This window comes from Chelmon rostratus, chromosome 14 (genome assembly GCF_017976325.1).
Source record: "Chelmon rostratus isolate fCheRos1 chromosome 14, fCheRos1.pri, whole genome shotgun sequence".
In the NCBI taxonomy this organism is placed as follows: Eukaryota; Metazoa; Chordata; class Actinopteri; order Chaetodontiformes; family Chaetodontidae; genus Chelmon; species Chelmon rostratus.
The window spans coordinates 22,862,586-22,887,774 of NC_055671.1; the positions used below are offsets into that span (position 1 = coordinate 22,862,586).

Here is a 25,189-nt window from a genome sequence, read left to right on the forward strand (position 1 = left end):
GATCTGAAAAGAAAAATAAAAGGTCTTTATTTGGCAGTTAGCTTATTAGTTTTTTTCTGCTTGCTTCAGCTTAAAGAGGTTTTTTCTGTTTGTTTTAAAAAATAAATTGAGATCAGCATGTCTGCAGTAATCAACCTTTTAGTTACTGCCATATAATTACAGTTTAGTGTGTGTGCGCGCGCGTGTGTGTGTAGTTTAAGGGACAATATTGCGCCTGATGCCCTCCAGTTGTTTTTCCTCCTTTCCTGCAGTCTCAGGTGAGTCCCTCCCTCCACACAGCTGATTGGACCACAGCACCCATCGTCTGCTCTCATTGGCTTTGCTGTGTGCTCACCGTTGCCTCCAGGTAGCAGGTCCATACTTGAGCACAGGTAAAACCTACCTGTGAGGCAGAACAGAGGGGAGGGCTGAGGGATTATTCCGTTGTTTTCAGCTTCAATAAGGCGCAGTAAACAGTAATAACTCTTTTATGTACTTATAACCTTAATTCACAAGAAGATATATTTGTTTAGGTAATCATTTTAATGGCAGCGAGTGTAGGACTGGCCATGAATCCGCCGCACACGACAGAAGAAAGGGCGGTTTTCACGCAGCTGAAGCCGGTGAGGATGTCGGGAGCGGACGGCGCAGAGGACACGTCCGTGTTTGAGGACGTCAAACCCGCGGTGAGAATCTCTGCCGACCCGCTGAGGACGGCCGGGCTCCCGGTGTACCGGAACTCCGACCTCTCTGCGTGTTTTAATACCTGTTCATTATTTTTTCACCTTCACTTTCATATCCGAACAGGCAGCGTGGCTGCAGGTGCTGCTTCACTCCAAATAAAAAGTGGTTTTAGGATAAACAAAGCTGTCGACAACTATTTAATCACCGCTGAGCTGAGTGTTGTGCGCTTTTTTTCTGTTTGTCAGGCTGCTTTTACCTGTGAAAGGAAGTAGCTCACCTGTACAGGCAGGCAGGTTAAAGTCCTACAGACACCTGACATGTTAGAAAACGCAGGTAAAGTTCACCTGTAAACTGAGTCTGGAGCAACTAGCGGCAGTTCTGTATACAAATCATTCAAATCAAACTTTATTTGTAGTTGTGTAATGGAAGGAAGATTCATTTCAGTTGGTTTAGTTTAAAGCTGCTGCTGATTTATGTTGTTTTTAATATGATGTAGTTTAAAGACATTCAAAAACACATTATACACTTACATTTATTGTATTTATTTTAAATATGCGCTGTAATTGTGTGCTGTTTATGGATACAGATAAGAAGATGCAGCCTGTCACTGTTGAGATGTTTAGAAAAAAGCACCAACAAGCTTGAAGTTTGAATGTAATATATGAATATATTGTGAAGTTAATTCCCTGCTAGCCCTTATTAGTTTTGAATACTACACACACACACACACTGTGCTTGGTCAGAGTGGAGCTGAGCATGCATGCAGTTTCCTGCTTGTCTCCTTAAATCATGATTACCTGCAGAAGCCTTCAGTCAGGAGGTCTGGTCACATGATGGAGGAGCAGGTTGAATTTTAGACACGAACATTCGGGAAGTTAAGTCACGTCAGAAGAGGATGGCGCTCAATTCATCAGAGAAATAGATAATACGAAGAGACAAGCAGCATTTCACGGCCGCTCCGTCACCTCCTTTGTTTGACATGGACAACTGATCACAGCAGAGACATGACAGCTGCATTAAAGTTACATGGCCGTGAATTGTACATTGGCCGTACATGATCACAACAGAGCACAAACAGAAACCGGATGCCTTCGTACGCTGCTGAGTCCGGCCTCCTGCCAGGTGTTTGGTAAACAGGCGGCAGACCCCATCACCTGAGGTCAAAACTGCTCCTCTCGGATCTGATTGGTTCGAGATGTTTGGTGCTTTTTTCATTATGTTGATTGTGGATATGACGCACTCCTTGAACCCGCATATTCCACACAAAGCGTGTGCTGAGCAGGCTCGGCTTATGGTGTTTATTTTTATGCAAACGAACGTGGAACGAAAGCGGTCACATGCTGGAGCTGTTTTGAACTGACTTTATTGGCATTGTCATCAGGACAAGTAGACAAACATATTCTTGATGCAGTTAAACATATCTATATTTCTGCATGTCAGTACAATTTGAATGTAAGACTATGGGTGCAGCAGTGTTACTGTTTTCTATTGGATCCAGAATTTCTCTTGTCTTATTTTCGTCTTGTTTTAAGCAGCTAGCTCTTCATCATACAGCTCACAGACCCATCATATTGTTATTTTTCATGTCTTGTCTTTCTTCTTTCTAAGCCAACCAGTTTCGTATAAATTCTGATTCTGAAACATAATGAAATTTAATTTTTTTTTTTTAATCTACAAAATGCACATAGGTGCTCAGATATTGAATCAGTAAGCTGAAATGGGTATAGCCATGCCGGAAAAGGCAAATACTGAGCAGCATGTTGTGCCTGCCCTTGTCTCAGCCCAGCGCATCTTAGAGTTACTTCCTGGAAGTTTTTTTTTAGTCCTTCTGTCTTCAGGTTTTCATCCTGTGTCTTGTGTCGGTCGCCATAGCCGTCATAAAACAGAGAAGAATTATTTTATGGCCTAAATGAACTGGTGAGTGTGCTTGTGGCATTCAGTGAATCACAATGTAACGCAGCTGAACACCTGAACATGACAAATCTTTGACACAAATCTTTGTATTGATTGCGTTACAGTCCTCTGATATGCAATATTATTGTTTCAAATGAAGCGTGTTGGCAACTCACAAGCGCATATATCAATATAAAACCGTGTGATGCTGCTGTTCTGCACCAACATGGCTTCTGTCACTGTTGTTGTTTGCTCTGAGGTTTTTCTGGAGACGAAAAGAACTGAACTGCTTTTTCTCTCGTTTCTCGCTGCTGTTACATGCAGCACTTGATGTTATGCAAAACATGACTTTGTCAAGAACAAAGAAGTCGGGTTAAGTGAAATCGTTACCCCTCAGGCAAATTAATGCCAACTGCAGCATGAGAGGGTTCACCTCATGTGCTCTTGATTCATCGGGAACGTGCATGAAGCATGTTTCTCAAACAGATTCCTCACAGATGGGTATGTTTTTGACTGTGAGACACGTCTTTGTCATTGTGTTGCTGTTGTGAAAAGTGCTTAACTGAGCCGGTGTCGTGACAGCAGTATGTTGCCCGACCTGTCTGAGCAGGGCCCGCATCTCCATAGGCCGCCCTGAGGCAGTGGGGGGGATGATAAAGGCCAGGCTCATGAGAAAGTCACAGCAGCGGTGAAAGGCTGATGAGGTTGGTCCACTCAAATATTGTTGTTTTCATCAGTGTGTGTGTGTGTGTGTGTGTGTGTGTGTGTGTGTGTGTGTGTGCGTGTGTGCGCGTGCGTGCGCGCTGCTGAGTAATTTATCAGAAACCTGCCTGTAAATAAACTCGCTGATCTTTTGGCTGCACCTATGAATTTTTCCACGGTTGTTTTTAAGCCAGTGTGAGGAGGTTGTTACAGCAGTTCAACCCACAAAGGATGGAGTGAAATTAAATTTTGGACTATGAGAATCTTGGAGTTTTGATCTTTTGGCCATTTGCGTGACAAGCTGTAAACCCAACATTGACATTACACATCTTTCAGACACGGAGCAGCATTTGCATTCACTTAAGTCATTTCTGTGCTCACCTGACGAAGGTAAACCCAATATTAACTCTGCTTTTAGCTGTTATGGTCTCTACAAACTCCTGAGGCAAATATCCAACTCTTTAGCTGCTAAATGCTAAGTGTTCACCAGCTAGTTACTAATGTTTGAGTGCGGCCTTTGGTGCAGGTCAGGTGATCTTTTTTGATGCTAAGATGCTAAAACGTCTGTAGAGCTGAGAGGAACTGCAGAGTCAGATCATAATAATCAACCCCTTTCACATTACACAGTTGTTTTAACAATCGTTTATATAAAAATATCAATTAGTGCAGCGTGAAGACAGGAGTTGTAGATGCTTCTCTTGCGTTCAAAGTCGCTAGAGGAACTTCCTTTTGTCTCATCTACACTTGAGGTTTTTGGATCATTTTGCAGTAGCCCGGTTAGAAGATTTCTGGTCCCAGGTCGTCGATCTTTAGAAAAGTGTTCTGCAGTTTTGGTCCTGCAAGTGTTTTCAATCAATCTGTGCTTCTATTGTAGTGCAGCAAGCAAACAGTTTGAACCTGAATCCCCCTTTTTAATGAACGTAGCAGTGAAAAATACACACAGGCGATTAATCTGCCTTCTGAGTGTAAAATTAATCTGGAATTAATCTGTTCATGTACCTCCGCGGTAATGGCAGAATAAGTAACTAATATGAAACTTTCCAGATTCTTTGGCTGTTATATCACCAGCGGGTTTCCTGTAAGACTGAGCACAGACGACAGAGGAAGTTACAGAGTAACTTGATGGCGTACAGATCAAGAGTGTGTTGCCAGTCATGCCTAATGATTCCTGAAGATCAATACTCAGATATGGTTCAAACTTGGTTTACAAGATGTGTTTTTACATCTTGTACCTGGTTGCGTTTGAGTTCGTGCCTCTGATGTCGTGTTTTGAACCGACTGTCGCTCTTCCACACGTTTCCTGTCATGTCAGTGAATTATGGTAAACTCGGCCGTCTTTTGCCGGCCCCTTGTTGTCGATGTTTTTCATGCTGCAGAGGCCTGAAATGGTTTTGGTTTGACTAATGATTTGACTTCCAGGACAACACAGGCAGCTGATTTGCATCTGAGCAAGTGTCTGCTGACGAGTCTCAGCTCGCGGGATCCCACACTGATTGGTGATGGGAAGTGTGATGTGAGGAGCCGTGATTAATGTTGTTCTGTTCATTCTTGTTCTTTTGGGTGGATCGAGCTACTGTTTTTGGACTTTTTCTGCTGCTCTCGTTGATTTGGTGCCATTAAACAACAAACTGGATCTGATTCTTCTGATGGTTTTGAATGAATGGATTTCTAGCCTCTTTGGGGCTCAAACAGCTGTCTGTGCTGTACTTTTTTCTTTTTTCACTGTTGTCTATTTTGATGTTGGTCTTGAAAACCAAAAATCTGTTTGTAGACTTTGTTTGTTTGTCACAGTGAGATTCATTCTAAGGCAAACTTGGATTATTGCAGCTGTTGTTCAACACCTTAACCAGGCACCCTCATACCTCAACCTGCTTTGTTTTCATCATTTTAAACAAGAGACTATAGTCTGAATTTGTGCAAAATGGTGTAAAATGGAGCAGCCAGTTGAGCCTGAAACATAAAACCTGTTTTTAAGGTGACAGCGTATAATCTCAGGACCATATAAACAACTTTGGTATAAAAGTGTAAAATTTTGCAGCTTTTTCTAAGAGGTTTTGTTCCACTGTGGTGAACCCTCATCATTCTGGCTAAAACACACTTCTGACTGATAAATAATTAATTTAATGGATCAGTCTGATATATGTGCAAATCCATAAATTCTGCAGTGTGTCAGTTCACCAGCAGAGATTCATCATTTGACTCATGCTGTTCTCTGTTCGGATTGTTTGGTCTGCTGATGTCATCTGTACCCATCATGCCTGTCCGTGTTTCTGTACCAGACAACACATGCCGTCTGCAGACAGTCATATTCCACTGTTTCCTCATGCCTGTGGTCTGTAAACGCATCTACTGAAGCTGCAAAATCTCTCTAATGACTACCACTGTTTACCCTTCATTCGTCTGGGAAAACAGTGAAAATTGCTCTGGTGAATAAAAACAAAAGGTGAAATCATTTTGTGGTGAGGAGAAAAACAGCACTTAGACACAGGATGTGCACCCAACATGTCTGTTGTCACAGCTTGAACTCCTTAAAATACAGTCATAAAGTGATGGTAAGACTGTGATCTCCATATATATTAAGTATCTTTCAGAAAACCACTAGAGTAACCCTGGATCCAGGACTGGGAACGCCCCCAGAAACCCCACCCCTCTTACTGCAAGCTAAATCTGAGAAGGACCTTTTCTGTTTTGTGGGTCAAAATCGAACAAAGAGTGACAAGAAATAAGAGACAGAAATAGGAGAACACGTGAGAGAGGTTATTGTTTGGGACCCGAGCTGCAATATCCTTATAATCAGGTGAACAATTCGCCCAAAGAATTCGGCTCCAGAATGATTTATGTTTGAACAACGATAAATGCCAAAGAAGAATGTTTGAGACTGTGCTGGAGAGGTGTCGGTTCATGCTACAGTTAAATGCAAATAATAAACTGAAACTGAAAGGTTCCCCATAAAGTAATCAACACAGTGAACAATGCAGACCAACTGGGTTTCCTGAGAATTTTGGTCCACTGTCAGCCGGCCCAGATAGTTTGTCAGATTAGTCAGATTACTGTAGAACTGTTCCCATCCAACAGTACAGTTTATGCAAATTCATGGAGAGTTTATGTACACTCAGTATGTGGGAATGAATCAGATTTTGTGGACGTCTGTGTGTAAATCATTTAAAATCATGTATATTCATACGTGCTGTGCAAACATAATGTCTACCATCTTCATCAACTAAATCAGATATTTTCAGACTTTCCCAGAAGAGCTAAAGTGGAGTTTGGTCACAGTTAACTCATCCCTTTCCAGAGAAGCCAAAACAAGTGTCCCTATCTCTGCCTCCATCAGCGGCCATAAAACATCACTGTCTCAAAGGTTTTGTTTTTGCTCCGATGACCCCGTCATGAGTCCTGCTCTGCTGATTCACAGCGAGCAGACCGGGAGGCCCCGGCACTATCAGTTCAGTATTTTATGAAGATCCAAAGGCGAGCGGTCACTGTTTCTCTGCATTCCTGAGAGCTATTAAGCAAAACTGGTGCCCAGACTCAGCAAATTGTTTAGCAATTAGCAGGGGATGGGGTCTGATGAAGATGGCACACCTTGTAGCTTGGAGGCTTGTTGGTCAGAGGAAGTGAAAGAGCGGCTTTGATTGTTTTTTCCTGTATGAAGATGGCTGCTTCAGTGTGAGGCTAGCAAAAGGAGATGTTGAGGGATTCATAGACATCTCAATAAGCTATATTTGAGATGAATATTTCTAATAGATAAATCGTGGGAAAGGTTTTTAGCAACCTTGGTCATTCCAGCCAATCTGAGCCCTGATTGGTTAGAAACACGGGAGTGACACCATCAGCAAGTGGAAATATTGCTTTCATTTGTTTTGTTTTTTAAATTTGCGCTGTTGTGCAGCACCAAAGTGCAGACGCTTCAAAAACATATCAGCTGCACTCAACAATAACATAACTCTGTCAGCAAAAGCAGGCAAGATGTACAGTGTGGTGGATTAATGTGTCACGTAAGCTTTGAGCCACTGCAAGCTGATTTTCCTACTGTTGGTGCTGAATGGAGCAAGTGGCTGCACGAATTACGATGCAAAAAGTCTGCTGTGATTGTGAAATGGATAGCAGCGTAAAATACATTCTCTTTGTAGTAAACAGGCTAAAACATATGAAGGTCCTTTAAGGATGGATGTCATATTGGCTGAACGTGTGGAAACTCCCACTCCGTCCCATAAACCTGAACTGAACTGATAAGAGACTGTTATCAGGCAGAAGGATTCATAGCAGAGCAGTTGTACATGTTCTCCAATTATTAACTGACGAAGTCTCGGCCTGAAGAAACTCTCCTCCTTTAACACATGAAGCGATACACAGACGTTTTGAATTGAGTTCATCAGCTAGTTGCTTTGAGGTTGCCGAGCCTCGTGTTTAACGTGTTGGGGGATATTTAACATTACTGAAAAGGCACTGCTGGCAATTGCTTGTAGGACAAACACCCCAAATAAACACACACACCTCCTTGATGAAAATGGCAGGGTTTCCTTTCAGCTGTTGAAATATGATTAAAAAATAAAGTATGACTGATGTTTCTTTGAAGTGTATTGGCTTGAAATTCTTGAAGGCTGTAAACCCTGAATACTTTCTCTCCCTGAAAAGGGAGGAAGAAGAGATACTTGATGATTTATTATTTTAAAGCTTGTGTCTGTTTTAGCTTTATTTGACCCCTGAGAGGTTTGCTGAGCATGAGTGCAAAGTTAGCGACTTGAAAAAGAGGAAAATTACAAAGTCTAGACCGTCAATCTCAGGATCTGGGCTAAGCCAGGCTAACTTTACCCTTCAGGATATCTTCAAGCTGCACGCAGAAGCAGAAATAAAGTTTGTTTGAGGCTTAAACTTTAAAACATAGACTTTTGGTGCCCTGCAGCACGCCGCTCGCTGTTCAGGGAGCATCAGCTGCATCCTCGGGTGATAACGTCGACCTTTTTCTGCGCAATGTCATCTTTGCACGGACAGAAAGCAGGCTAACAGGAGACATGTCAATAGCGAGAAAAGATGCAAGCCAATCAGAGCGCAGAGAGTGACAGCAAGAGGGATCAGCAGCAGGCCAGTGGGGGACGTGGCCAAGGGCACCCAAGGGTTACAGCTGCCAGCGGCCCAGCAGCACAGGGCCTGTTTGTGTCCTGTCCTGAAAGGCACACAGGAGCCCTCAGTGGGACAGAAAAAGAGAGGCTGTTTTTGTTTTCTTTTTTTCCTCAGTAAATACCCGAGACTTTAATTTCACCCAGCGCTCAGATTGCACTGATGACAAGGCGGTGTGAGTTCACCAGCGACGAGCGATCCATTAGCCCCATGGGCACGACTGAGTAAACACACACACACACACACACACACACACACATGCATGCATGCACAGACACTCAAGCATACACACAGAAAAAAGCACACGCATGTGTGAATGTGCAAAAAGTACAAGAAAACATTTTGTTTTTATTGAAAATGGAAAAAAGTAAAATGTGCACCTAGCTTAAATACCTTTGAGAAAGATTTATAGACGTACTTGTTTCAAATACTGACACCTGATCCTATACCTGTTTAAAGTCTACAGACTGAAATGAATGTGCTGTACATTAATAGTAAATTAAAAGTCTTTAAACTCTCACAAGCCTGTGAAATTGAGCACACAATGAAAGCAGAAGCTAAATTTAAATTAAAATTTTCCAAACTACATTAAAACACATGACATATCCTGCATATACCATGAATATACACTTACAAATAAACACCTTTATAAGTATTTGTGTGTATGTGTGTGCATGTGCTGGCACTTGAAGCGGTGCTGCAGAATAACAGTGTTGAAACAAACCTCCGCTGCTGCTTTGTGCCTCCTGTTCAGCTGCTGGACACGACCTCCAACACATCAGCACCTCGTTAGGTCGTTTGTCCCAAACCAGTGGATTCAGACCTGGACTCCGCTGTGCACTCTGGGTCGTGATTTCTATTCAGGGTGCAGGTCAGACCGATCAGTTCCCAGTGATGCAGACAGCTGAGAAACTCTGGCCTGGTGCTGCAGAGAATGTACAGACACCAAAAATATGAAAATACTGTCGCAATAAATCAGTGTTGAAATCATAAGTGGATTTGTCTATTACCTGGAAAGTAATAGATTCTAATTATGGTAATCAAGTTAGTTGTTCAAGCTTCATAAATATGATGATTGGCGTCTTTTTTCCCCATATATCTATAGTTTTTTGTGCCCCCTCCAGTCCCTCCCTCCTCCCTCCTCCCTCCAGCCTTTCCTCGCCGTATGCACGTGTATCTGTTGTCACTGCGAGGATGAGGTCTGTCTGGCAGGTCTATTTTTACCCGACTGTGTTTAAGTTTCGCTGTGTCTTTCTCATGCCTTCAGCCTTTGTTTTGGTTTGGCTGAATACTTTTCCTCTTCATCTTCTTCATGCATCGGATCACTTTCATTAGCCACGCCCGTGGTGGGAATGCTCTGTTTTGTGTATGTTTGTGTGTGGTTGAGTGTGTGTCGGTTAGCTGGTGTGTATTCTGTACGTACGTGTCTTCATTTGTGTACATTTGTATGAGTATACATACATTTGATTTTTTGCATTTTTTTGTGGCACACTCATTCATGCTTTTGTATGTACTTTGTGTATGTACTTTGTGTATGTACTGTGTGTGTGTGTGTGTGTGTGCGCGCGCGCGTGCGTGTGTGCGTGTGTGGTCTCTGCAGCACATATTCTTTACGTAACAGCTTGTGCATCTCTAAAGGAGTGACTGTCTGCTCCATAGACTCTGAATGACACACACACACAAGCATACAGACACACACACACACACACACCTGTTAATCAGGATTCAGATCAGATGATGCCGTCCACTTAAACAAAGGAAAATGTAATTTCTTATACAGTCCACCTGTCCGGTCTTGTTGCATGAAAAACTGTTGTATTTGAACAAAGGCACTATTTCCACACCTTTATCACCTGTCACACAAATAAATCTACTTCAACTGACAGTTGCATCTCCCTGGTAACATAATAACTGTCATCAAATTGCTCCAACAAGGTCTCGCCTACTTCAAACCAGTGAGAAGAGCACAAAAAAAGACAGAAATGTTAGTGTGAAATAAGCAGTGTGGCAGTTAATAGTGTGTTTATGTAGGGCTGAAGCTGATTAAGGAAATTTACTTTATAGCCTTGCAAAGTTGCAATAACATGTTTAAAGAGGTGAAAGTTTTAGTCAGCAATTCCTGCTGCTGCTGGCAATTTTTTTTTTGTTTTTAACTATGTGAGTTGGTTAAACCATAAAATTAAACTCTTGGCTGTTTTCTGGTTAATATATGTGTCACCTGAGTGAGTGTGCATCTGTCTCTATAAACAGTCTCCCTGATAGCATTTTCACAGAGGTAGCAACCAGCCAGGTAGCAAGTTATTCTTTCCCTTTCCCGGTCACTTCACTGCACTGTGCTTTACGCTTCCTGCGGGATCATTATTGCATCTTCTTCTCTTTGTCCCAAATGAAATGTGAAACACATCACTTCCTGTGTCGCAGTGGAAGCAACTTTTGTTCAGTGAGAAAGGAAAGAGAGTCTATCAGTGCAAAACTGATGCATATGTGTATGAAAATGCCGAAGAATATGACTGCAGATGCATCATTATCACCCATTATCACGGATCACTGATAAATACATCGACAGGTAATATAACATACAGATGGATGTAGGTGAGATTCCTCGTCAGCTGTCGGACTCTAATCCTGGTCCTGGCGGTTTGTCAGGGCAGCGAGCTCCACTGGAAAACAGGAATGTGAGCTATGAAAGAGGGGAGGATGATGGAGGAGGAAGTCCTGGTACCAGCCTCTCTAAAACATTTCTTTTATCCCTTCTCTATAGTTTTCATTCTCTTTTAATGACTCCTTTGTCTTTCTCTCTCCCAGCATATTAGTATTTTTGGCTTTCTATTAATTGTGGATCTGAGCCATGTCGCAGCCACGTTATCACCATCTGGATTCCATTAATCACACGAAATAATTACAGCAGTTAAACTCTGTCCAAAGTCGACGTTAAAACCGAAGCCTAAACTGGCTGAAAAGATGGGGCAGGTTGTACAAAATAACGTCTAGTTATACAGCCAATTTAAAAGGATCGAGGCCGAATGGTTGCAGTAAATGGCAGCTTCATTGAACATGTTGAATTCCTCCTTCATCCTCCTCTCTCCTCTTCTTTTCAGACTCAGCTAGAGTTGGACAAATACCTGCCGCAGGTCAGTGGTCCTCTCTTGAGCCTCTCAGCCGACGCCGGTGACAAGAAATACAGACGAGAGAGCGCCTCCGTGGTCGACGAGTACTTCGCAGAGGACAAACCTGCTACGCCTTACAGCCTCAACATCAACGTCATCCTTCCCAGCACCACTCACCTCCGCACAGGCCTGTACCGATCTAACACCAAGACCCTGACGCCGCAGCAGATCAAGACGGAGCCCGGGCTGGAGGTGCCCTGCTCCATTCCCACAACCACCACCCAGGCCCTGCCAGACTTCACCTCTGTCTTCAGCGTGCCGCCTGTAGTCAACAACGTTTTCATCAAACCAGACATGAGCTCTGGAGGAGTGGTGAGCGTGCCCGCAGGGTCCCAGCAGCAGCAGGGGCCAAGTTTGGACACAGAGCTTCACATCGGACCCCCGGCCCCCCAGCAGCAGGTCTACCACATGCCCATCACCAGCTGCGCCGACCTCACCATGACTCTGTCCCACAACAGCCCGGCAGCACACGGCTCCACCGGCGGCAGGACCATGCTGAACCTCGGCAGCGTCGCGTTGCCGGCAACCAACGGCAACTACATGATGGCAGAGCACCAGCTGCAGCAGCACCACGGTTACTACCACGCCTCTCCGACCAACTCCTCCCAGCACACAGCGCCCCACAGTCTGCCGCCCTCACCCCCAAACTCTCAGCCGGGGAGCCCAAACGGTCAGGCAGAGCTGCTCAGCCTAGCGCCCCAGCCTCCGCCTCCGTACCAGCAGCGTCTGGCAGGGATAAAGGTGGCGGGGATGTCCCCACATGCCTTACTGATGACACATGGCCAGGGTGTCCTCACAGGTCCCAAATACAACAGGCGGAACAACCCAGAACTGGAGAAGAGGAGGATCCACTTCTGTGACTACCCAGGTCTGTAGTTTATTTACACCTAAAGCTGGAAAATGTATCACTGTTTGTCACAATTTACAAGTAATTTGGGGCAAGAAATCAATTTGGTTTCAACGGGTCGTCTGCGAGTTTCAAGACGCTGACTTACTGTCATCCGTTGGCAGCATCTTTTCATTTACATGCTGCATCATCGGGGCCAGCGCAGCTCCAGGCAAAAGGCAATCACACCACCTCCCAACGAATGCACTGTCTGCACATGATCAGCGTCAGCGGTTTTTGCAGTTGAAAGCAAAGATGCCAAACCTCGCGGCAGCATCACCCCGATGTTTGCTCGCCACTGCGCTCAAAGGTTTTGCTTGGCACTGCCAGTGCAGCCTTGTGTTCAACAGAAATACCAAATTCACAGTCATTGCCAGGCTTTTTGATTTGTTTTCTTCCTTTTCGTTTACTTTCCTGGCACCTTCCTGCTACGCTAGGCAACACACAAAATACCCGTACACACAAAGATTTAACACTGAAGCACTATTACTCTACAGTAAACTTCCATTTTTAAGACAAGGAGACATGATCAGCAGCTTGAGCCCTGCAACATATCCTGAGCTTTAATTACAGTTTGCTGCACAAATAGTTAATGAAAACAAGTTTCAGCAAGGTGCTTCAATTTGCTTTCTAGCAGCATCACTGTTGCATAAATAAGCTCAACTTCCAAAACAAAAGCACAAAATTCAGATCTGTCAGTAATACGCTGCCTCTGTCTTACATGCTTAAACACACAAATCAATACAGGAAACATAGAAGACAGCCTGCCTGATAACACACTGAAAAAACATTGATCTCATTGAGTCATTTAGTCTCATATTCAGCCTTCAAGATATTTGTTTTTAAACAAGAGGGATTCATTATTGTGGTGAGATAAATCTGCTTGTTTCTTGTGCAGTTTTCCATGAAACAAGTCAGAAATCATCAGGCTGCTGCACAACTCCTGAGACAATAAGAACTGACTGTATAAAATCCCTGATCGTAGTTTCAACGGACTGATGATTTGTTAAAGTGCCGATATTTTGCAAAAAATTCAACTCCGCTTTCACGCATTAAGTTTGCCGTCCAGGAGATACACGTCAATGTTTGTTGAATAATTTGGAGTGGGTCAAACTGGGTCCCAGGTGAAAAACAGCACATTTTCTCAGCTTTATGGCCGAGGTAAACTTTGTGTGAGGACAGCACATTTCCGCTGTCGGCCTGGCTCACGATCTCTGTCTGTGATTCCTTTCAGGCTGCACCAAAGTTTACACGAAGAGCTCTCATCTGAAGGCACACCAAAGGACGCACACAGGTGAGAAAGCACTTCTCTGTGGCTTTAACGTGAAATGGACAGATGTGACAGGAGATAAAATATTAGCGTTCCTTTGCCATCAGCTTTCTGGTGGGTAAATCCAACTACTTTTATTTTTTTTAATTCACGGCAGGTTTGCTGAACATAGCGTCAACCTTCTTCATGTACATGAAAAATACAACTTTATATCCAGTAATATGTAGAAGAAAATCAGCTGTAGAAGTTCTGAGTCCTTTGTTGTACGTGGGGTGTCACAACGTTTCTGAGGATTTAGAAGAAGCACGTGTTCGGCCGTGCACAAATTCACACCTGTGTGCTGCCCTGTGAACTCTTTCTTTAAAGATCCAGACTAACCAAACCAGCGACCATGTATATTGCATATTTTAGCTCATTGCCAGTTTCGATACACCTATTAAATATAATAGAGCTGGAGGACACAATGAAAAGGAGAAACAACATGGAAGCAACATTGGTTTGCTCAAGAGCTTTTGTTTTTTTCTCCACCGTGTTTATACGTGCTCATACCTGTCCTCCGAGCTTCCCCAGAGAGAGAGAACAAAGCAGGGAGGGAGGAGGGGAGGATGAAGGAAAGAGGAAAAAAAAGGGAAGACACGCAGTTAAAACAAAGGCCAAACCAGTTACTCCTGCTTTTCAGTCCCGTTTCAGAGGAGTCAGATGGGGGGTTTGCAGAAAGGGGGAAGGATGGTTTCCCTCCAGTAAGACGAAACCTGCAGATTCCCAGCAGCCTCAGACCTGGATTTTGGAGATTTACTCATGCGATAAACGCTGCAGAGCCTCCTCCAGTGCCACAACAGTGACGGCGAACACGTGAACGAGTGTGCAAATAGAAGCAGATCTCTCTATGGTCATAAATAGATAAGATGAAACTTTATGGATCCCTGTGGGGAAGTTGGGTTGTTGCAGCAGCAGGACACAACAGCGCAAAAGACAAACAGACTATGAAATATGCAGTGAGAAGAGTAAACAACACAACGCAATAAAGCAGTACGAGGCAGAGAAATTATACAAGGATGCAAATCTAAACTGTGTCAGAGGGAAAAGTCAGTGCGAGGTGGGTGGATGGACTAGTGAATGGATCACAGTGGAGGTTTGCATGTTTTAGTCAACCAGCACACAGAGCGGCTGTTGCACTGTTACCATGCTCATGTAGGTTTCAACTACAATGTGATGTGACCAATTAATGGGTCTTACTGCAACAGTATCAAGGTGATCCAATGGGCTATTGGTTCCCAACCCCTCCAAAACCAGCTGTGCCTCTCTGCGACCGCTCGGCACAGATTTAATATCTACAGGTTGTTAACAGTCGACCACAGAGAGGTTGTTATGTGAATCATTTTACAGGCCTGACAAGGTAATAAATATTCAGTTATTTGCAAGAATAAAGGAACAAAGGAAAGTCTGAAATACGTCTTTTCTGGGGGACAATAAGGCACACTTAAAATCAGCCCAGTTTTGCTAACTCAGCCACTGTATCTGTAGAATTGGCAGTTTTTAAGACAATAAACTCTGCGGTGAATCAGCAGTCCTCTCTGCTTGCTGTGTTCAGCAGATAATTGTGCCACGTTTAGACGATCGCAGATCTGAAACACGCAACAAACTGCAGCGTGTCCAAAGCCTGCATGGAGAGTAAACAGCCTGGTTTACTCGTTCTGGTCACTCAGCAAATCTCACCAACAGGCTTCAGTTGCGATCTGGTGAAACCAGGCTTGCCCAGTCTTGCTGCGCATTCGGTTGCTGATGACTCATAAGATAGAAATGTTGAGCTGACTGTTCTGAACTGCAGGAAACGTTCCAAGCAAATCAAAAATAAGTAAGCCTTAACCAGACTGTGGACCCGGCGTCGATCTTCAGTCATGTACTGCTTCTTCTCTTGTTACAGACAGTATTTTCTCTACAAATCCTGCAGTGATCTGGATGGAAATTCATCTCCCGTCACTGTTACTCCAAACTGCTTCATTTCCTATCTCTCAGCGGTTGACAAGGGTTATTCTCTTAACTGCGGAGTGCCTCAAGGCTCTTTCCTAGGTCCCCTTTTCATTTTGCCTGACACTGCAGATAACACACAGCTCAACGTACCTCTGAACTTTTGACTTGAGGACTCAATACCTTCTGGCTCATAATCACATTTAAGACCTCTAATAGTCTTGTTCTGCTCACTAATCGCATATTATGATGAACTGACACAATAAAAACCTAGTAAAACTGTGTCGTTAAAGTAGTCCAGTCCTGTTTGCGTCAACCTGAAAATGTTTCAAATTGTAGTCGCTTTTTTTAACGCTTTGACGTGCAGAAAGGTGTTCATGCTTTATCTTTTCCAGAATTGATTAATGCGGCAGTCTGTTTGCCTACTTGAGTGGTGAAGCTTGTTCACACCTTCAGCTCATACAGAATACTGCTGAAATATAAGCGATAACATCAGCCACACTACAGCCTTGTTACTTCCAGATGATTTTGAAATGTTTCTAATTGCCGGGCTGCAGACAAAGTTTGTTCGACAAACAGATAAAATGAAATACAATCTTCATCCACCCATTAGAGTTTGATTATGGGATTTGAAGGTTAATAAAGTCGGCAACAGTTTCTGGGTTAAACATTAGACTCAAAAAACAGAAAACCCTCATACTTGTGGAGCTGAACTAGTGAGTTTTGGGCATTTTTGCTCAAAAAAATGAAAGCCACAGATCTAATTTTCTAGAAATTAATTAATCGATTAATCGCTTCCACATTAGTGTGTCCCTGTGAGTCTGTTTGTGTTTGTAGAGTTTACTGTTGAACATGCAGAAGAAGCATGTCTATATCTATTTGTTACTGTAGTAATAATCTACATGTTGCATCAACACTCGTATCAGCAGAGAATCTTAGATGTGTTGAAACATCGTCCCTCATTTCTGTCTGTTTCAGGTCACTGGAACTGAGATACGACTTTTAGTATCAGGAAGTTGTGTGAGCATGATGATATGATAAAGATATGATATGAATCTTTCAGTTTCATTTTCTGGACCAAAGACAACCTGCTTTTCAAAGGTTGATATGAACTAATTACCATTACAGAGCAGTAATCTTAGAACAAGGTTTTAAGAAATAGTGCTGACTGCATGACTCCAAGATTAGCCATCGTGGTAGCTGATTAGCTCCTGTCGCAGATATTTATGCATCATGTTTGGACTCGCTTATCTCGGTCAAGCTGAGACGACACGGTGGATCCCTGTCACCTCGTTTCAAATCCTTTTTGTGTTGAGTTTTTGTGTTCGTTAGCTCGTCACACCCCCAGTTTGTCCAAAGACAAGCAGGTTAGCCCAACCGAAAACTCCAAACAGGCTTCAGTGTGTTTATCTGTGTGTTAGCACTGTGGCGTGTCTAGCGTGTTTCCTGCATCCCACGCGCTGCATGCTGGAGCTGGCTCATGGCTGATGCTCAGAGAGCTTGATGTATAATTGGTGACACTTTCAAATCAGCCTCATTAATTCTACCAACTCGTGGGGAGTTTTGTTATCTACAGCAAAGTATTTTAATTTGTACATGCTTGTAATGGAGCATTTTTAGGCGTTTTTTGTCCAATCTGAGTCCTTGTACCAGTTTGGACGTCATCAGTGGGAAGAGCAGCTATTGCCAAGGTGATCAAGGCATGAATCACGTGGATGAGGATGCACGTTGTTGGGGTGCATCGATATCTGCGGTCACTGACAGCTCTGCTATCTGCTACGGGGAGATCAGCCTTGACCGTGGCCTCAGCAGCCATTTCAACTCTGCACGTTGACTTTTATAATTGTGTGTGTGTGTGTGTGTGTGTGTGTATGTAAAGAGTGGAGTGCTATCAGTCTGATTAGGGAACCCTCCAGCCCTCTTCACAAACACTGCCTGATAAAGCTAAGAGGTCCACAAAGAGTTTATGGGCGTCCTGGAGAGCCTGGAAGTGTTTGCTCTTTGACTCAGTAAAAGCAGGCAGAGATGGTTTGAAACATTATTAACATGCTCCTGATGTTTTATACTAGTCTGTGTACATTTGAGTCAGGCATGAGTGGTTTGAAGCTGAAGAAATGAGCACGTGGTTTGAGAAAATCTGTAGTTTCTCCTCAGGTATTCTGTTTTTCGTCTGTACATTTGCACTATTGATGTTCATTTTGATGGAACTGCTGATTCTGACTGTTGCTGACATTGACATTCAATTTGAAATTTAATTAAGTTTAATTCTCGTGTCAGTCCGAGTAAGACCATCAGCTAAATGCCTTTACTTGAAATGAAAATTGACTTTAGATTCTAAGACAGTCGTTATTTAAGGACAAAAAACGTTTCTCTTGTTGTAGAAAAGCAGTTATGTTCCACAAGTATACGTCAAAGTACTTACAAAGGTCAACCAAGTGGAATTTTGATAAAGAAAATAGTGATGAACATATCATTTTATGGAGTGTGGTATATTTAAATGATTTATAGCACAAAATGTACTCATTTGTTATGAATTTATTGCACTTTTTAAAGTTTAGCCTCATTTTATCTTTATTCTAAAGCGTAAAGAGAATCAAATCAGCAGTAATCAGGAGTTCAGAGTGCCAGAGAGACTCGAAGCCTCCTGTAGAGTAAATCTATATGTTCTTATACATCAGTCTGTAACAGAAGCGTTTTTGTCCCACAGTGATTGATGCACTGTAGCCGCCTGCATGTTTCTGAGTGTGTTTTGTCGTGTTTGTGTTTGTGTCCATTATGGTTTACGTCGTATTCAGACATGCACTCATTAGCGTTTGAGAGAGAGAGCGAGATAATAGTTTGGTCATTTCTAATCAGCCACCTGATCAAACAGTTGCTGTCTGCCGTGAACAAATGGCTGCAAAGGCTTTTGAGCGCTGGTGCCTTTTAGTTTGAAAGGAGACATTTTCTGCTGAGCTGACACGTGAACCGATGAGATCACCCACGTGCGTGTTGGATGACATGCTTCCGAATGGCAAAGAGTAAGAGACGTCCATATTTCCATAAGAAGAGTAAATTAAGCCTTGTTATATCAACACTTAAATCATTTTCATGTTTTCATTTTAATAGAAAATACCTGTTAAGTTGGATTATTGAAATTAATTTCTAGGCACTGAACAGACACACGAGTGATGTTGGCATTGTTATCTCTTCGAAGGTAATAAGTTGACCAGCAGGTGTATCTCAGCAGAACTCATTGCTCAATGAAAGCATGGATGGATGGATGGATGGAGGAGAAGGCTTTCGTTCACTTGACCTTTTGGCAGCTTGTTTAGGAATATATACCAGTCAAGTGTGTTTGTTCTGTGTGTGTCGTATTTCATCGGCCTGTTTGCCGGCCCCCGGGGATAATAGTCTAAGAGCGGCGGCTGCGCTTTTGACCTCGACAGCGCGGCTGTAGAGCAAAACCAAACACACCTGCGACACGAGAGCCTCAGCCTTTTTATATGGAGACATTTGTACTCCGCCTCTATACACACACATCAAGAGCAGTTCACTCCAGAAACAGGATATCGTCCTGATAGGAGGCTGTGATGCAGAGTTTAGCTGCTGTAGCTGTCGGATTAAAGCCTCTCAGGTTTAATCATGTGGGGGGAAAGGAGAGATCCACGGCACTCCAGAAATGCATTTAAAAGCTATTATCATCTGTACAATTGTGAAAATTACAAATTTTTGATGCATCAGACATCACAGAACACTAAATTCTATTTTAATGGGATTTTAAAACAACGGAAATATGTGGTTTCAAACGGCAGTGAACATTTCTTAGGTACAAACTCTTAAAAACAGCCCAGCAAAGCCTTTCCACCGTAATCTTTGGACCCCGTCGCTCCGCTAATAGCTGACACCAGGTGATTGATGGTCAATAGCAGAGGCTATCTAATCAGCGCTAACGGGGCCCGCGCTGGTAACGAGCGCTTGATGACCTAACCGGCCAAAGACTGTCACGCTCCCTCTGCGCTGGCTGATAGCAGCGTTTCCTGCAGGATTTTCAGCCAAGGACGCAACTCAGAAAGTATATTTTGGGGCAAAGTCAACACAATAACATCACTGGATCCTTTATATCCCGAACGCTTTTCCTTTCTGCTCCAGAAACCACAGTCTGAGGAGTCTTTCTTCAGTTTTATTGTTCAGTTATCTCCTCTCCACCTCTGTTTGTGCTTGATTCTCAGACATTAATTTCCACCTCGGCTATGAAAGATGGGATTTTTTTTCCCTCGTTGTGTACATTCCAGCCCATTCACCAGAGCCCTTTTCTCTTTGTTGATGATTAGCTCACTGTTTGGCAATAGCACGTTGTGGCAGCGCACAGAAATGTCAATGTTTGGGTGGGGAGGGATAAGTGTTAGATTTACCTGACTTGTTATTCTTCAGTCTCTTTTCATACCTTCCTATGAAGGACTACCCTATAATCATAACACAGTCCTATATGATCAGCGTTACAGGCACAAGAGATATTTTGATTTTAAGTTTTATTCCAAAGCTCTGCAGGGCAAAGCGGTTCAGTTTTAAAGCTCCACTAATCAATACTTTTCCCTGTAGCAGCGTTTCAAAAAAGCTTTGTGTGCATCCTTGAACACAATGAAGGCACTTCCTTCCTCATAAAACCTTTGTAAGTCTGACTTTTTGGATATTTAAGATTGTGGCATTGATTACATCAGTGTTTGTAATCTTGCAGCCACTCATCAAACTTTTCTCCTCGGTCGTACTATCGGTCAAAAGCTCCACAGGACACCTTTAACAAAACCGGTTCAGCTGCCAAATCCTGACACACTTACTGTCGGTGTGTCTTCGTCCCTCCAGCCGGGCTTTGGTCATCCCGTGAGGAAGAAATTTAAATAAAACATTAGTTAGTCAAGGCAAGGCAAATTTATTTGTAAAGCACCTTTCAGCAGAACAGTCAGATACCTCCCTCTAGTGAAGATGCATGCACATGCACATATTGTCACTTTGCTGCGTTTAGGTCAAAATGTTTCGCTCTAAAAACTTGAAAGAGTTAAATAAAAGCAGCATCTTGCGGCTGAAACCACACTTGTAATCACTTACGCATTATGTATGTGTTTATATGTATATATTATATAAAACACATTTTCTCTATAAAGGATGTTGTGCACATTGCTAACGTCCTGTCCTCCTCTTCCTCGCAGGTGAGAAGCCGTACCGCTGCACATGGGAGAGCTGCGACTGGCGCTTCGCCCGGTCGGACGAGCTCACCAGACACTACCGGAAACACACCGGAGCCAAACCCTTCAAGTGCGTCGCCTGCAGCCGCTGCTTCTCGCGCTCCGACCACCTGGCCCTGCACATGAAGCGTCACCAGAACTAACGCACACGTATCTGTATATACTGTACAAACACACACGCAGTCGCACACAAACAGAGCGGTACGCATACCCGAACCATTAAAGGACTCACGAGCAGACTCAGAACCACCATCGTCCCTGTGCACCCCTGTTGATTCTGATGCTAATTCATGCTAATGTGTTGAGTGATAGCAGGCATGCACCATACAGACTCACAGGCACAGGTAGTGGTGTAAGCAGAAGGGAATCCAGTGAGGGATGGTCAGGGTTCCTGTTCAGCCCCCATTACACTGTCTGAAACACGCCTCTGGCAGGTGCAGAGAGGCTGGTGTGTCAGGGGAGTCACCTGGTGGGTCACACCTTCCACAGGCCAGCATGGGATGCAGACAGCAGTGGGAATTACGAGAAAATGAATGCAAGAAAAAGATATCTGTTGCAGATATTCAGGCTTTGTGTTAATTAGCTGCTCTGTCAGTTTCACTCTTAATGGAAACAGGGAAAGTAGTCCCTGTCATGAGGCCTGTCATGGCCTCTGTAACATGCAAAATGTGTCTCCGGTTAGCCGTAGAGCCGCTGCAGGTCCTCACGTCTCCTTTCTGAGATAATACTGGCCGTCTGCTATCAGTCAACGCAGTGTTTGCTGAGGTCAGAACACCAGAGCTAATGATCTACCAGGGACTCAGAGATGGTTTTGGTGTCTGTTCTCGTCACTGTTGTATGTTGATTTCGGTCCGACTCATGTACACACACATTCACACACACATGCATCACTTACTGCCAGTGTTGCAGTCATCAGAACTGTGGTGTCAGGCTCCTGCGAAACAATTGGGACTCCTTCTGATTGCATCCTGGAAACACTCCCTTCTCCTGCCAACTTCATCATCACCATCATCACTTTTATCATTCTGAGGTACAGACTTTCAACGAGAGGTGGAAGCGTATCTCCCTCCATCCTGCCTTTGTAAATACTTGTATATTTATGTGTGCGTATGTGTGTCTGAGAATACGACGAATGTATTGAGATTTATACTTGACTTTTTTTTTTTTCTTACATCAGATGTTTAAATGAGTAATACTCCATGTGGACACTTCCTTGAGATATAAAAAAGCAAGCAAACAATCAACAGACACAATCAAAGAACTCCATGGAAAAGTTAATGATCGCCCAGGTATGTTTCAGCACAGGTACTACCTGTCGAGCTCAGCGAGCGGAGCGATTTGCCAATGTTTGTATCCATGACATTGCCCGTTGCCGCGGTGACCAAGCTCCGCTGACGACTGTTTGCGGTTTGCTTGCAGTTTCTACTCAGAGTTTTTTTCCCCCACGTTTTTTCCTCTTGCGTTTGTTCGACACTTAAAGAATGACAGAGCTGGGCGGATAGACCTGTTATATAATCATTCCTGATTGTTTTAATGTACACTGCGGCTGATCGCAGAGTCAGCCATGTTAAGTGGATGAACGGCAGGTTTACGCTCGCTTGACTGCTTGGAAGTCATTTTACTGCCTGATTACCTTCTTTTAGAGAGAAAAACATTAAAAGTTCAAATTAAATCAAAACATCAGCCCAGACAGACTGGATCTAAACCCTCCAAGTTAATTCAGATTCAGCCTTTTGAATCAGCTAAACCGCCTAGAAGAAAAAAACAAACAGCAAAGCAATGCAAACATGACACTTTACAAGTTTGTCAGAATAACAACTGAAATTTAAATGTCTTCCAGTGGAGCTATTGATCAATAACCATGTAGTCTACAGAAATCCTGAACCTCAGAGGCTCAGATCCACACGAATCACGGTTTAATACTCGACTGTGAACCAATCAGCTGAGACAGTCCAGCGTTAACCACCAGCTCAGTAGAATCAGTGCAGGTAAAGCCGCAGCACTTTGTGCTGTGAGTAAAAATATTGAAATAGCACATGTTGTGTTGCCCCAGTGACACAAAACGATTAATAAAAATACAAGAAAACTGTGCGTTAGTCGTGTTGCAGGTCATTTTTACATTTTTGAGTAATTCTTAAAAAGCAAAAAAACTAGCCTGCAGCTCACTAATTCGCTCGTTAAAGTTAACTCCACAAGGGGGAGCTCTTTATTCATTGTCAGACCAGCTCCACCTGCGCCACCCACAGGAAGGGAATGTAACCGCGGCGGCACTTTGCTGCTCTGCAGCCAGGTTGTTTTTCCGTGTCTGTCTTTGCCCTTTTAAAACCACAAACTTTCCGAGCTTTCGAGTTGACATTCATTTATCTGTACCGGGCTGGAGACGACAGGACCTTCAGACAGACACAGGGACATTTTTCTGGTTGAGTTTATTGTCATTGCAACCTGACCCTGTCTGTATTGTGCTCGGGCGGTAGGCTGAGCCGATGCCGGTGCTCCATGGAAGCTAAAACAAGCGTGAAGCATTGATTGACCCAGGTCTGTCCCACGTGTGTTCATTCAGAGGAGACACATCCTGTTATTTCAACGCTACCATTTTTATTTTTTAAAAGTTTCTTCCCAAGGAAACAAGTTCTCCTGTCTCTCTCACGGAGGGAGCGCCGACCACCCACTGTGTACATAACCGTAGTTTTAACACTTTAACAGACTGTAAATATTTGCCTGGTTTTATTTCCTGTTATATTATTATTTTTGCCTTCTTTTTTTTTTAAACTAATGGGATTTTAGATCAGTTGTATATGAATGCTTGTTTAATTTTGTTTTGATACTTCGTGTGTAAGACAGTTTATGCGTTTATGTACAAATTGAGAAGAACAACAATATTTTTTGTTTGTGCAAGATTCTGCATTGAAATAAAAAAAGAATTCATAAAATAATCGTGGATTGTTCGCGTTTCTTTGGTCGTGCAGCACTGTCTGCACAGTCGAAGTGGGAAAGTAAACCGTGAGAGAAAATTCTGTAATTGTTCACTTAATGGTCGATGAGGTCAAATACAAGATAATTTTCTCACATAATTTAGTCTTTATTTCCATCACAAACTAGGAGGGACGTTCCAAAGTTTTGACCAATGACTGGGCTCGCTGTCCGCCCATGTGACTTCCGTTTGGAGGCCTGTTTGTGTTTAGAGGTTGTGAATTAAAACAAACACAAAAATGCATTAAAGGTTTGATTGATTGGTACATTTCAGACCAAAGAAGACAAACTGAACTACTGCTCAGTGTCAGCTGTTTGCTACAGTTTCGGCTTTTCTTGACATCGCAGTTCGGCTGTCAGTTGTGTGATGTGAATCATAAATGTCGACTTTAAAAAAACATTTGTCTTCCAAAGACTTGATTTTCTTGTGGACACGTGATGTTTGCACGATAACATCCCGTCTGCGAGGAGATAACAGATTGGGTCGAACATTAAAAAGAGGTTATTCACAGCTTTTGACAAAAACGGAGAAGGAGGGAAGTTAATAATTCCCCTGCATCGACTCCTCTGCGGTCGGAGATACCTGATTGTCTTTGCGTGACGTGTCAGGTGAAAGGTGACCCCTCCAGCAGGCAGCTCTGCGTGACACAAAAGAACCTGCTGGTCTGACGGCGGAAAAAGTCAACAGTTAAGCAAGAAGAATAAGTCAGAGTATAAAGGTATAAAGGCGGGGAGGGTGGGGTCCACCGCTCTATTCTGCTGGCAGGGAAAGTAATCATTATGTTTGTGCCAAGATGCTTTCAGCAGGGAGCCTCAGAGATTTGCCTCATCATCTGGGCCGACGCCCTTAATGCTAACACGTAATGTACTCTGCATGTGTACACAAGGGTGTTTAATGTGAATGCCTGTGAATCTACAGAACAGCCTGTGAAACTGAGCCCACTCTTCTCTACACTTTTCCACGTACAATACTTCATACGTAAGTGTGCATTCACAACATCCACCGCCTCATAGTGGCTGTTTGCGGTCCCATCGCTGTCTTTTGTCACTGTTTTACGTCTTTAACTTTATCTAAATTTAAATCCAGTGATTACTACAATATGTTTTAAGCTAATAAATTCCACTCAGCATTTCCCAAACAGGCAGAATACTGTTTGTCTGGCATGACTGTGAGGGAAACGTGCATAAAGAGATCCTCTAGATGTTATTGTGCTGCCATCAAAACATGCGCCTTTTTGTCGGTAAAAGCTAATATGACTTTGGTCCAGACCTAAATATCTTAAATATGTTTTTTTTTTGTTTGTTTGGTTCAGTCATTGATGGTTCC

General features: G+C 43.2%; 1 protein-coding gene across 1 annotated transcript; it reads left to right on the forward strand.

Moving 5' to 3' along the window:
* Positions 1–390: 390 nt before the first annotated feature.
* klf5l (Kruppel-like factor 5 like) lies at positions 391–23,817 on the forward strand. Its single transcript, XM_041952952.1, has 4 exons — positions 391–665; positions 11,478–12,414; positions 13,667–13,726; positions 20,857–23,817. The coding sequence occupies exons 1-4, from the start codon at positions 525–527 to the stop codon at positions 21,033–21,035; spliced, it is 1,317 nt and encodes a 438-aa protein (XP_041808886.1). The 5' UTR covers positions 391–524; the 3' UTR covers positions 21,036–23,817.
* The last annotated feature ends 1,372 nt before the right edge of the window (positions 23,818–25,189 follow it).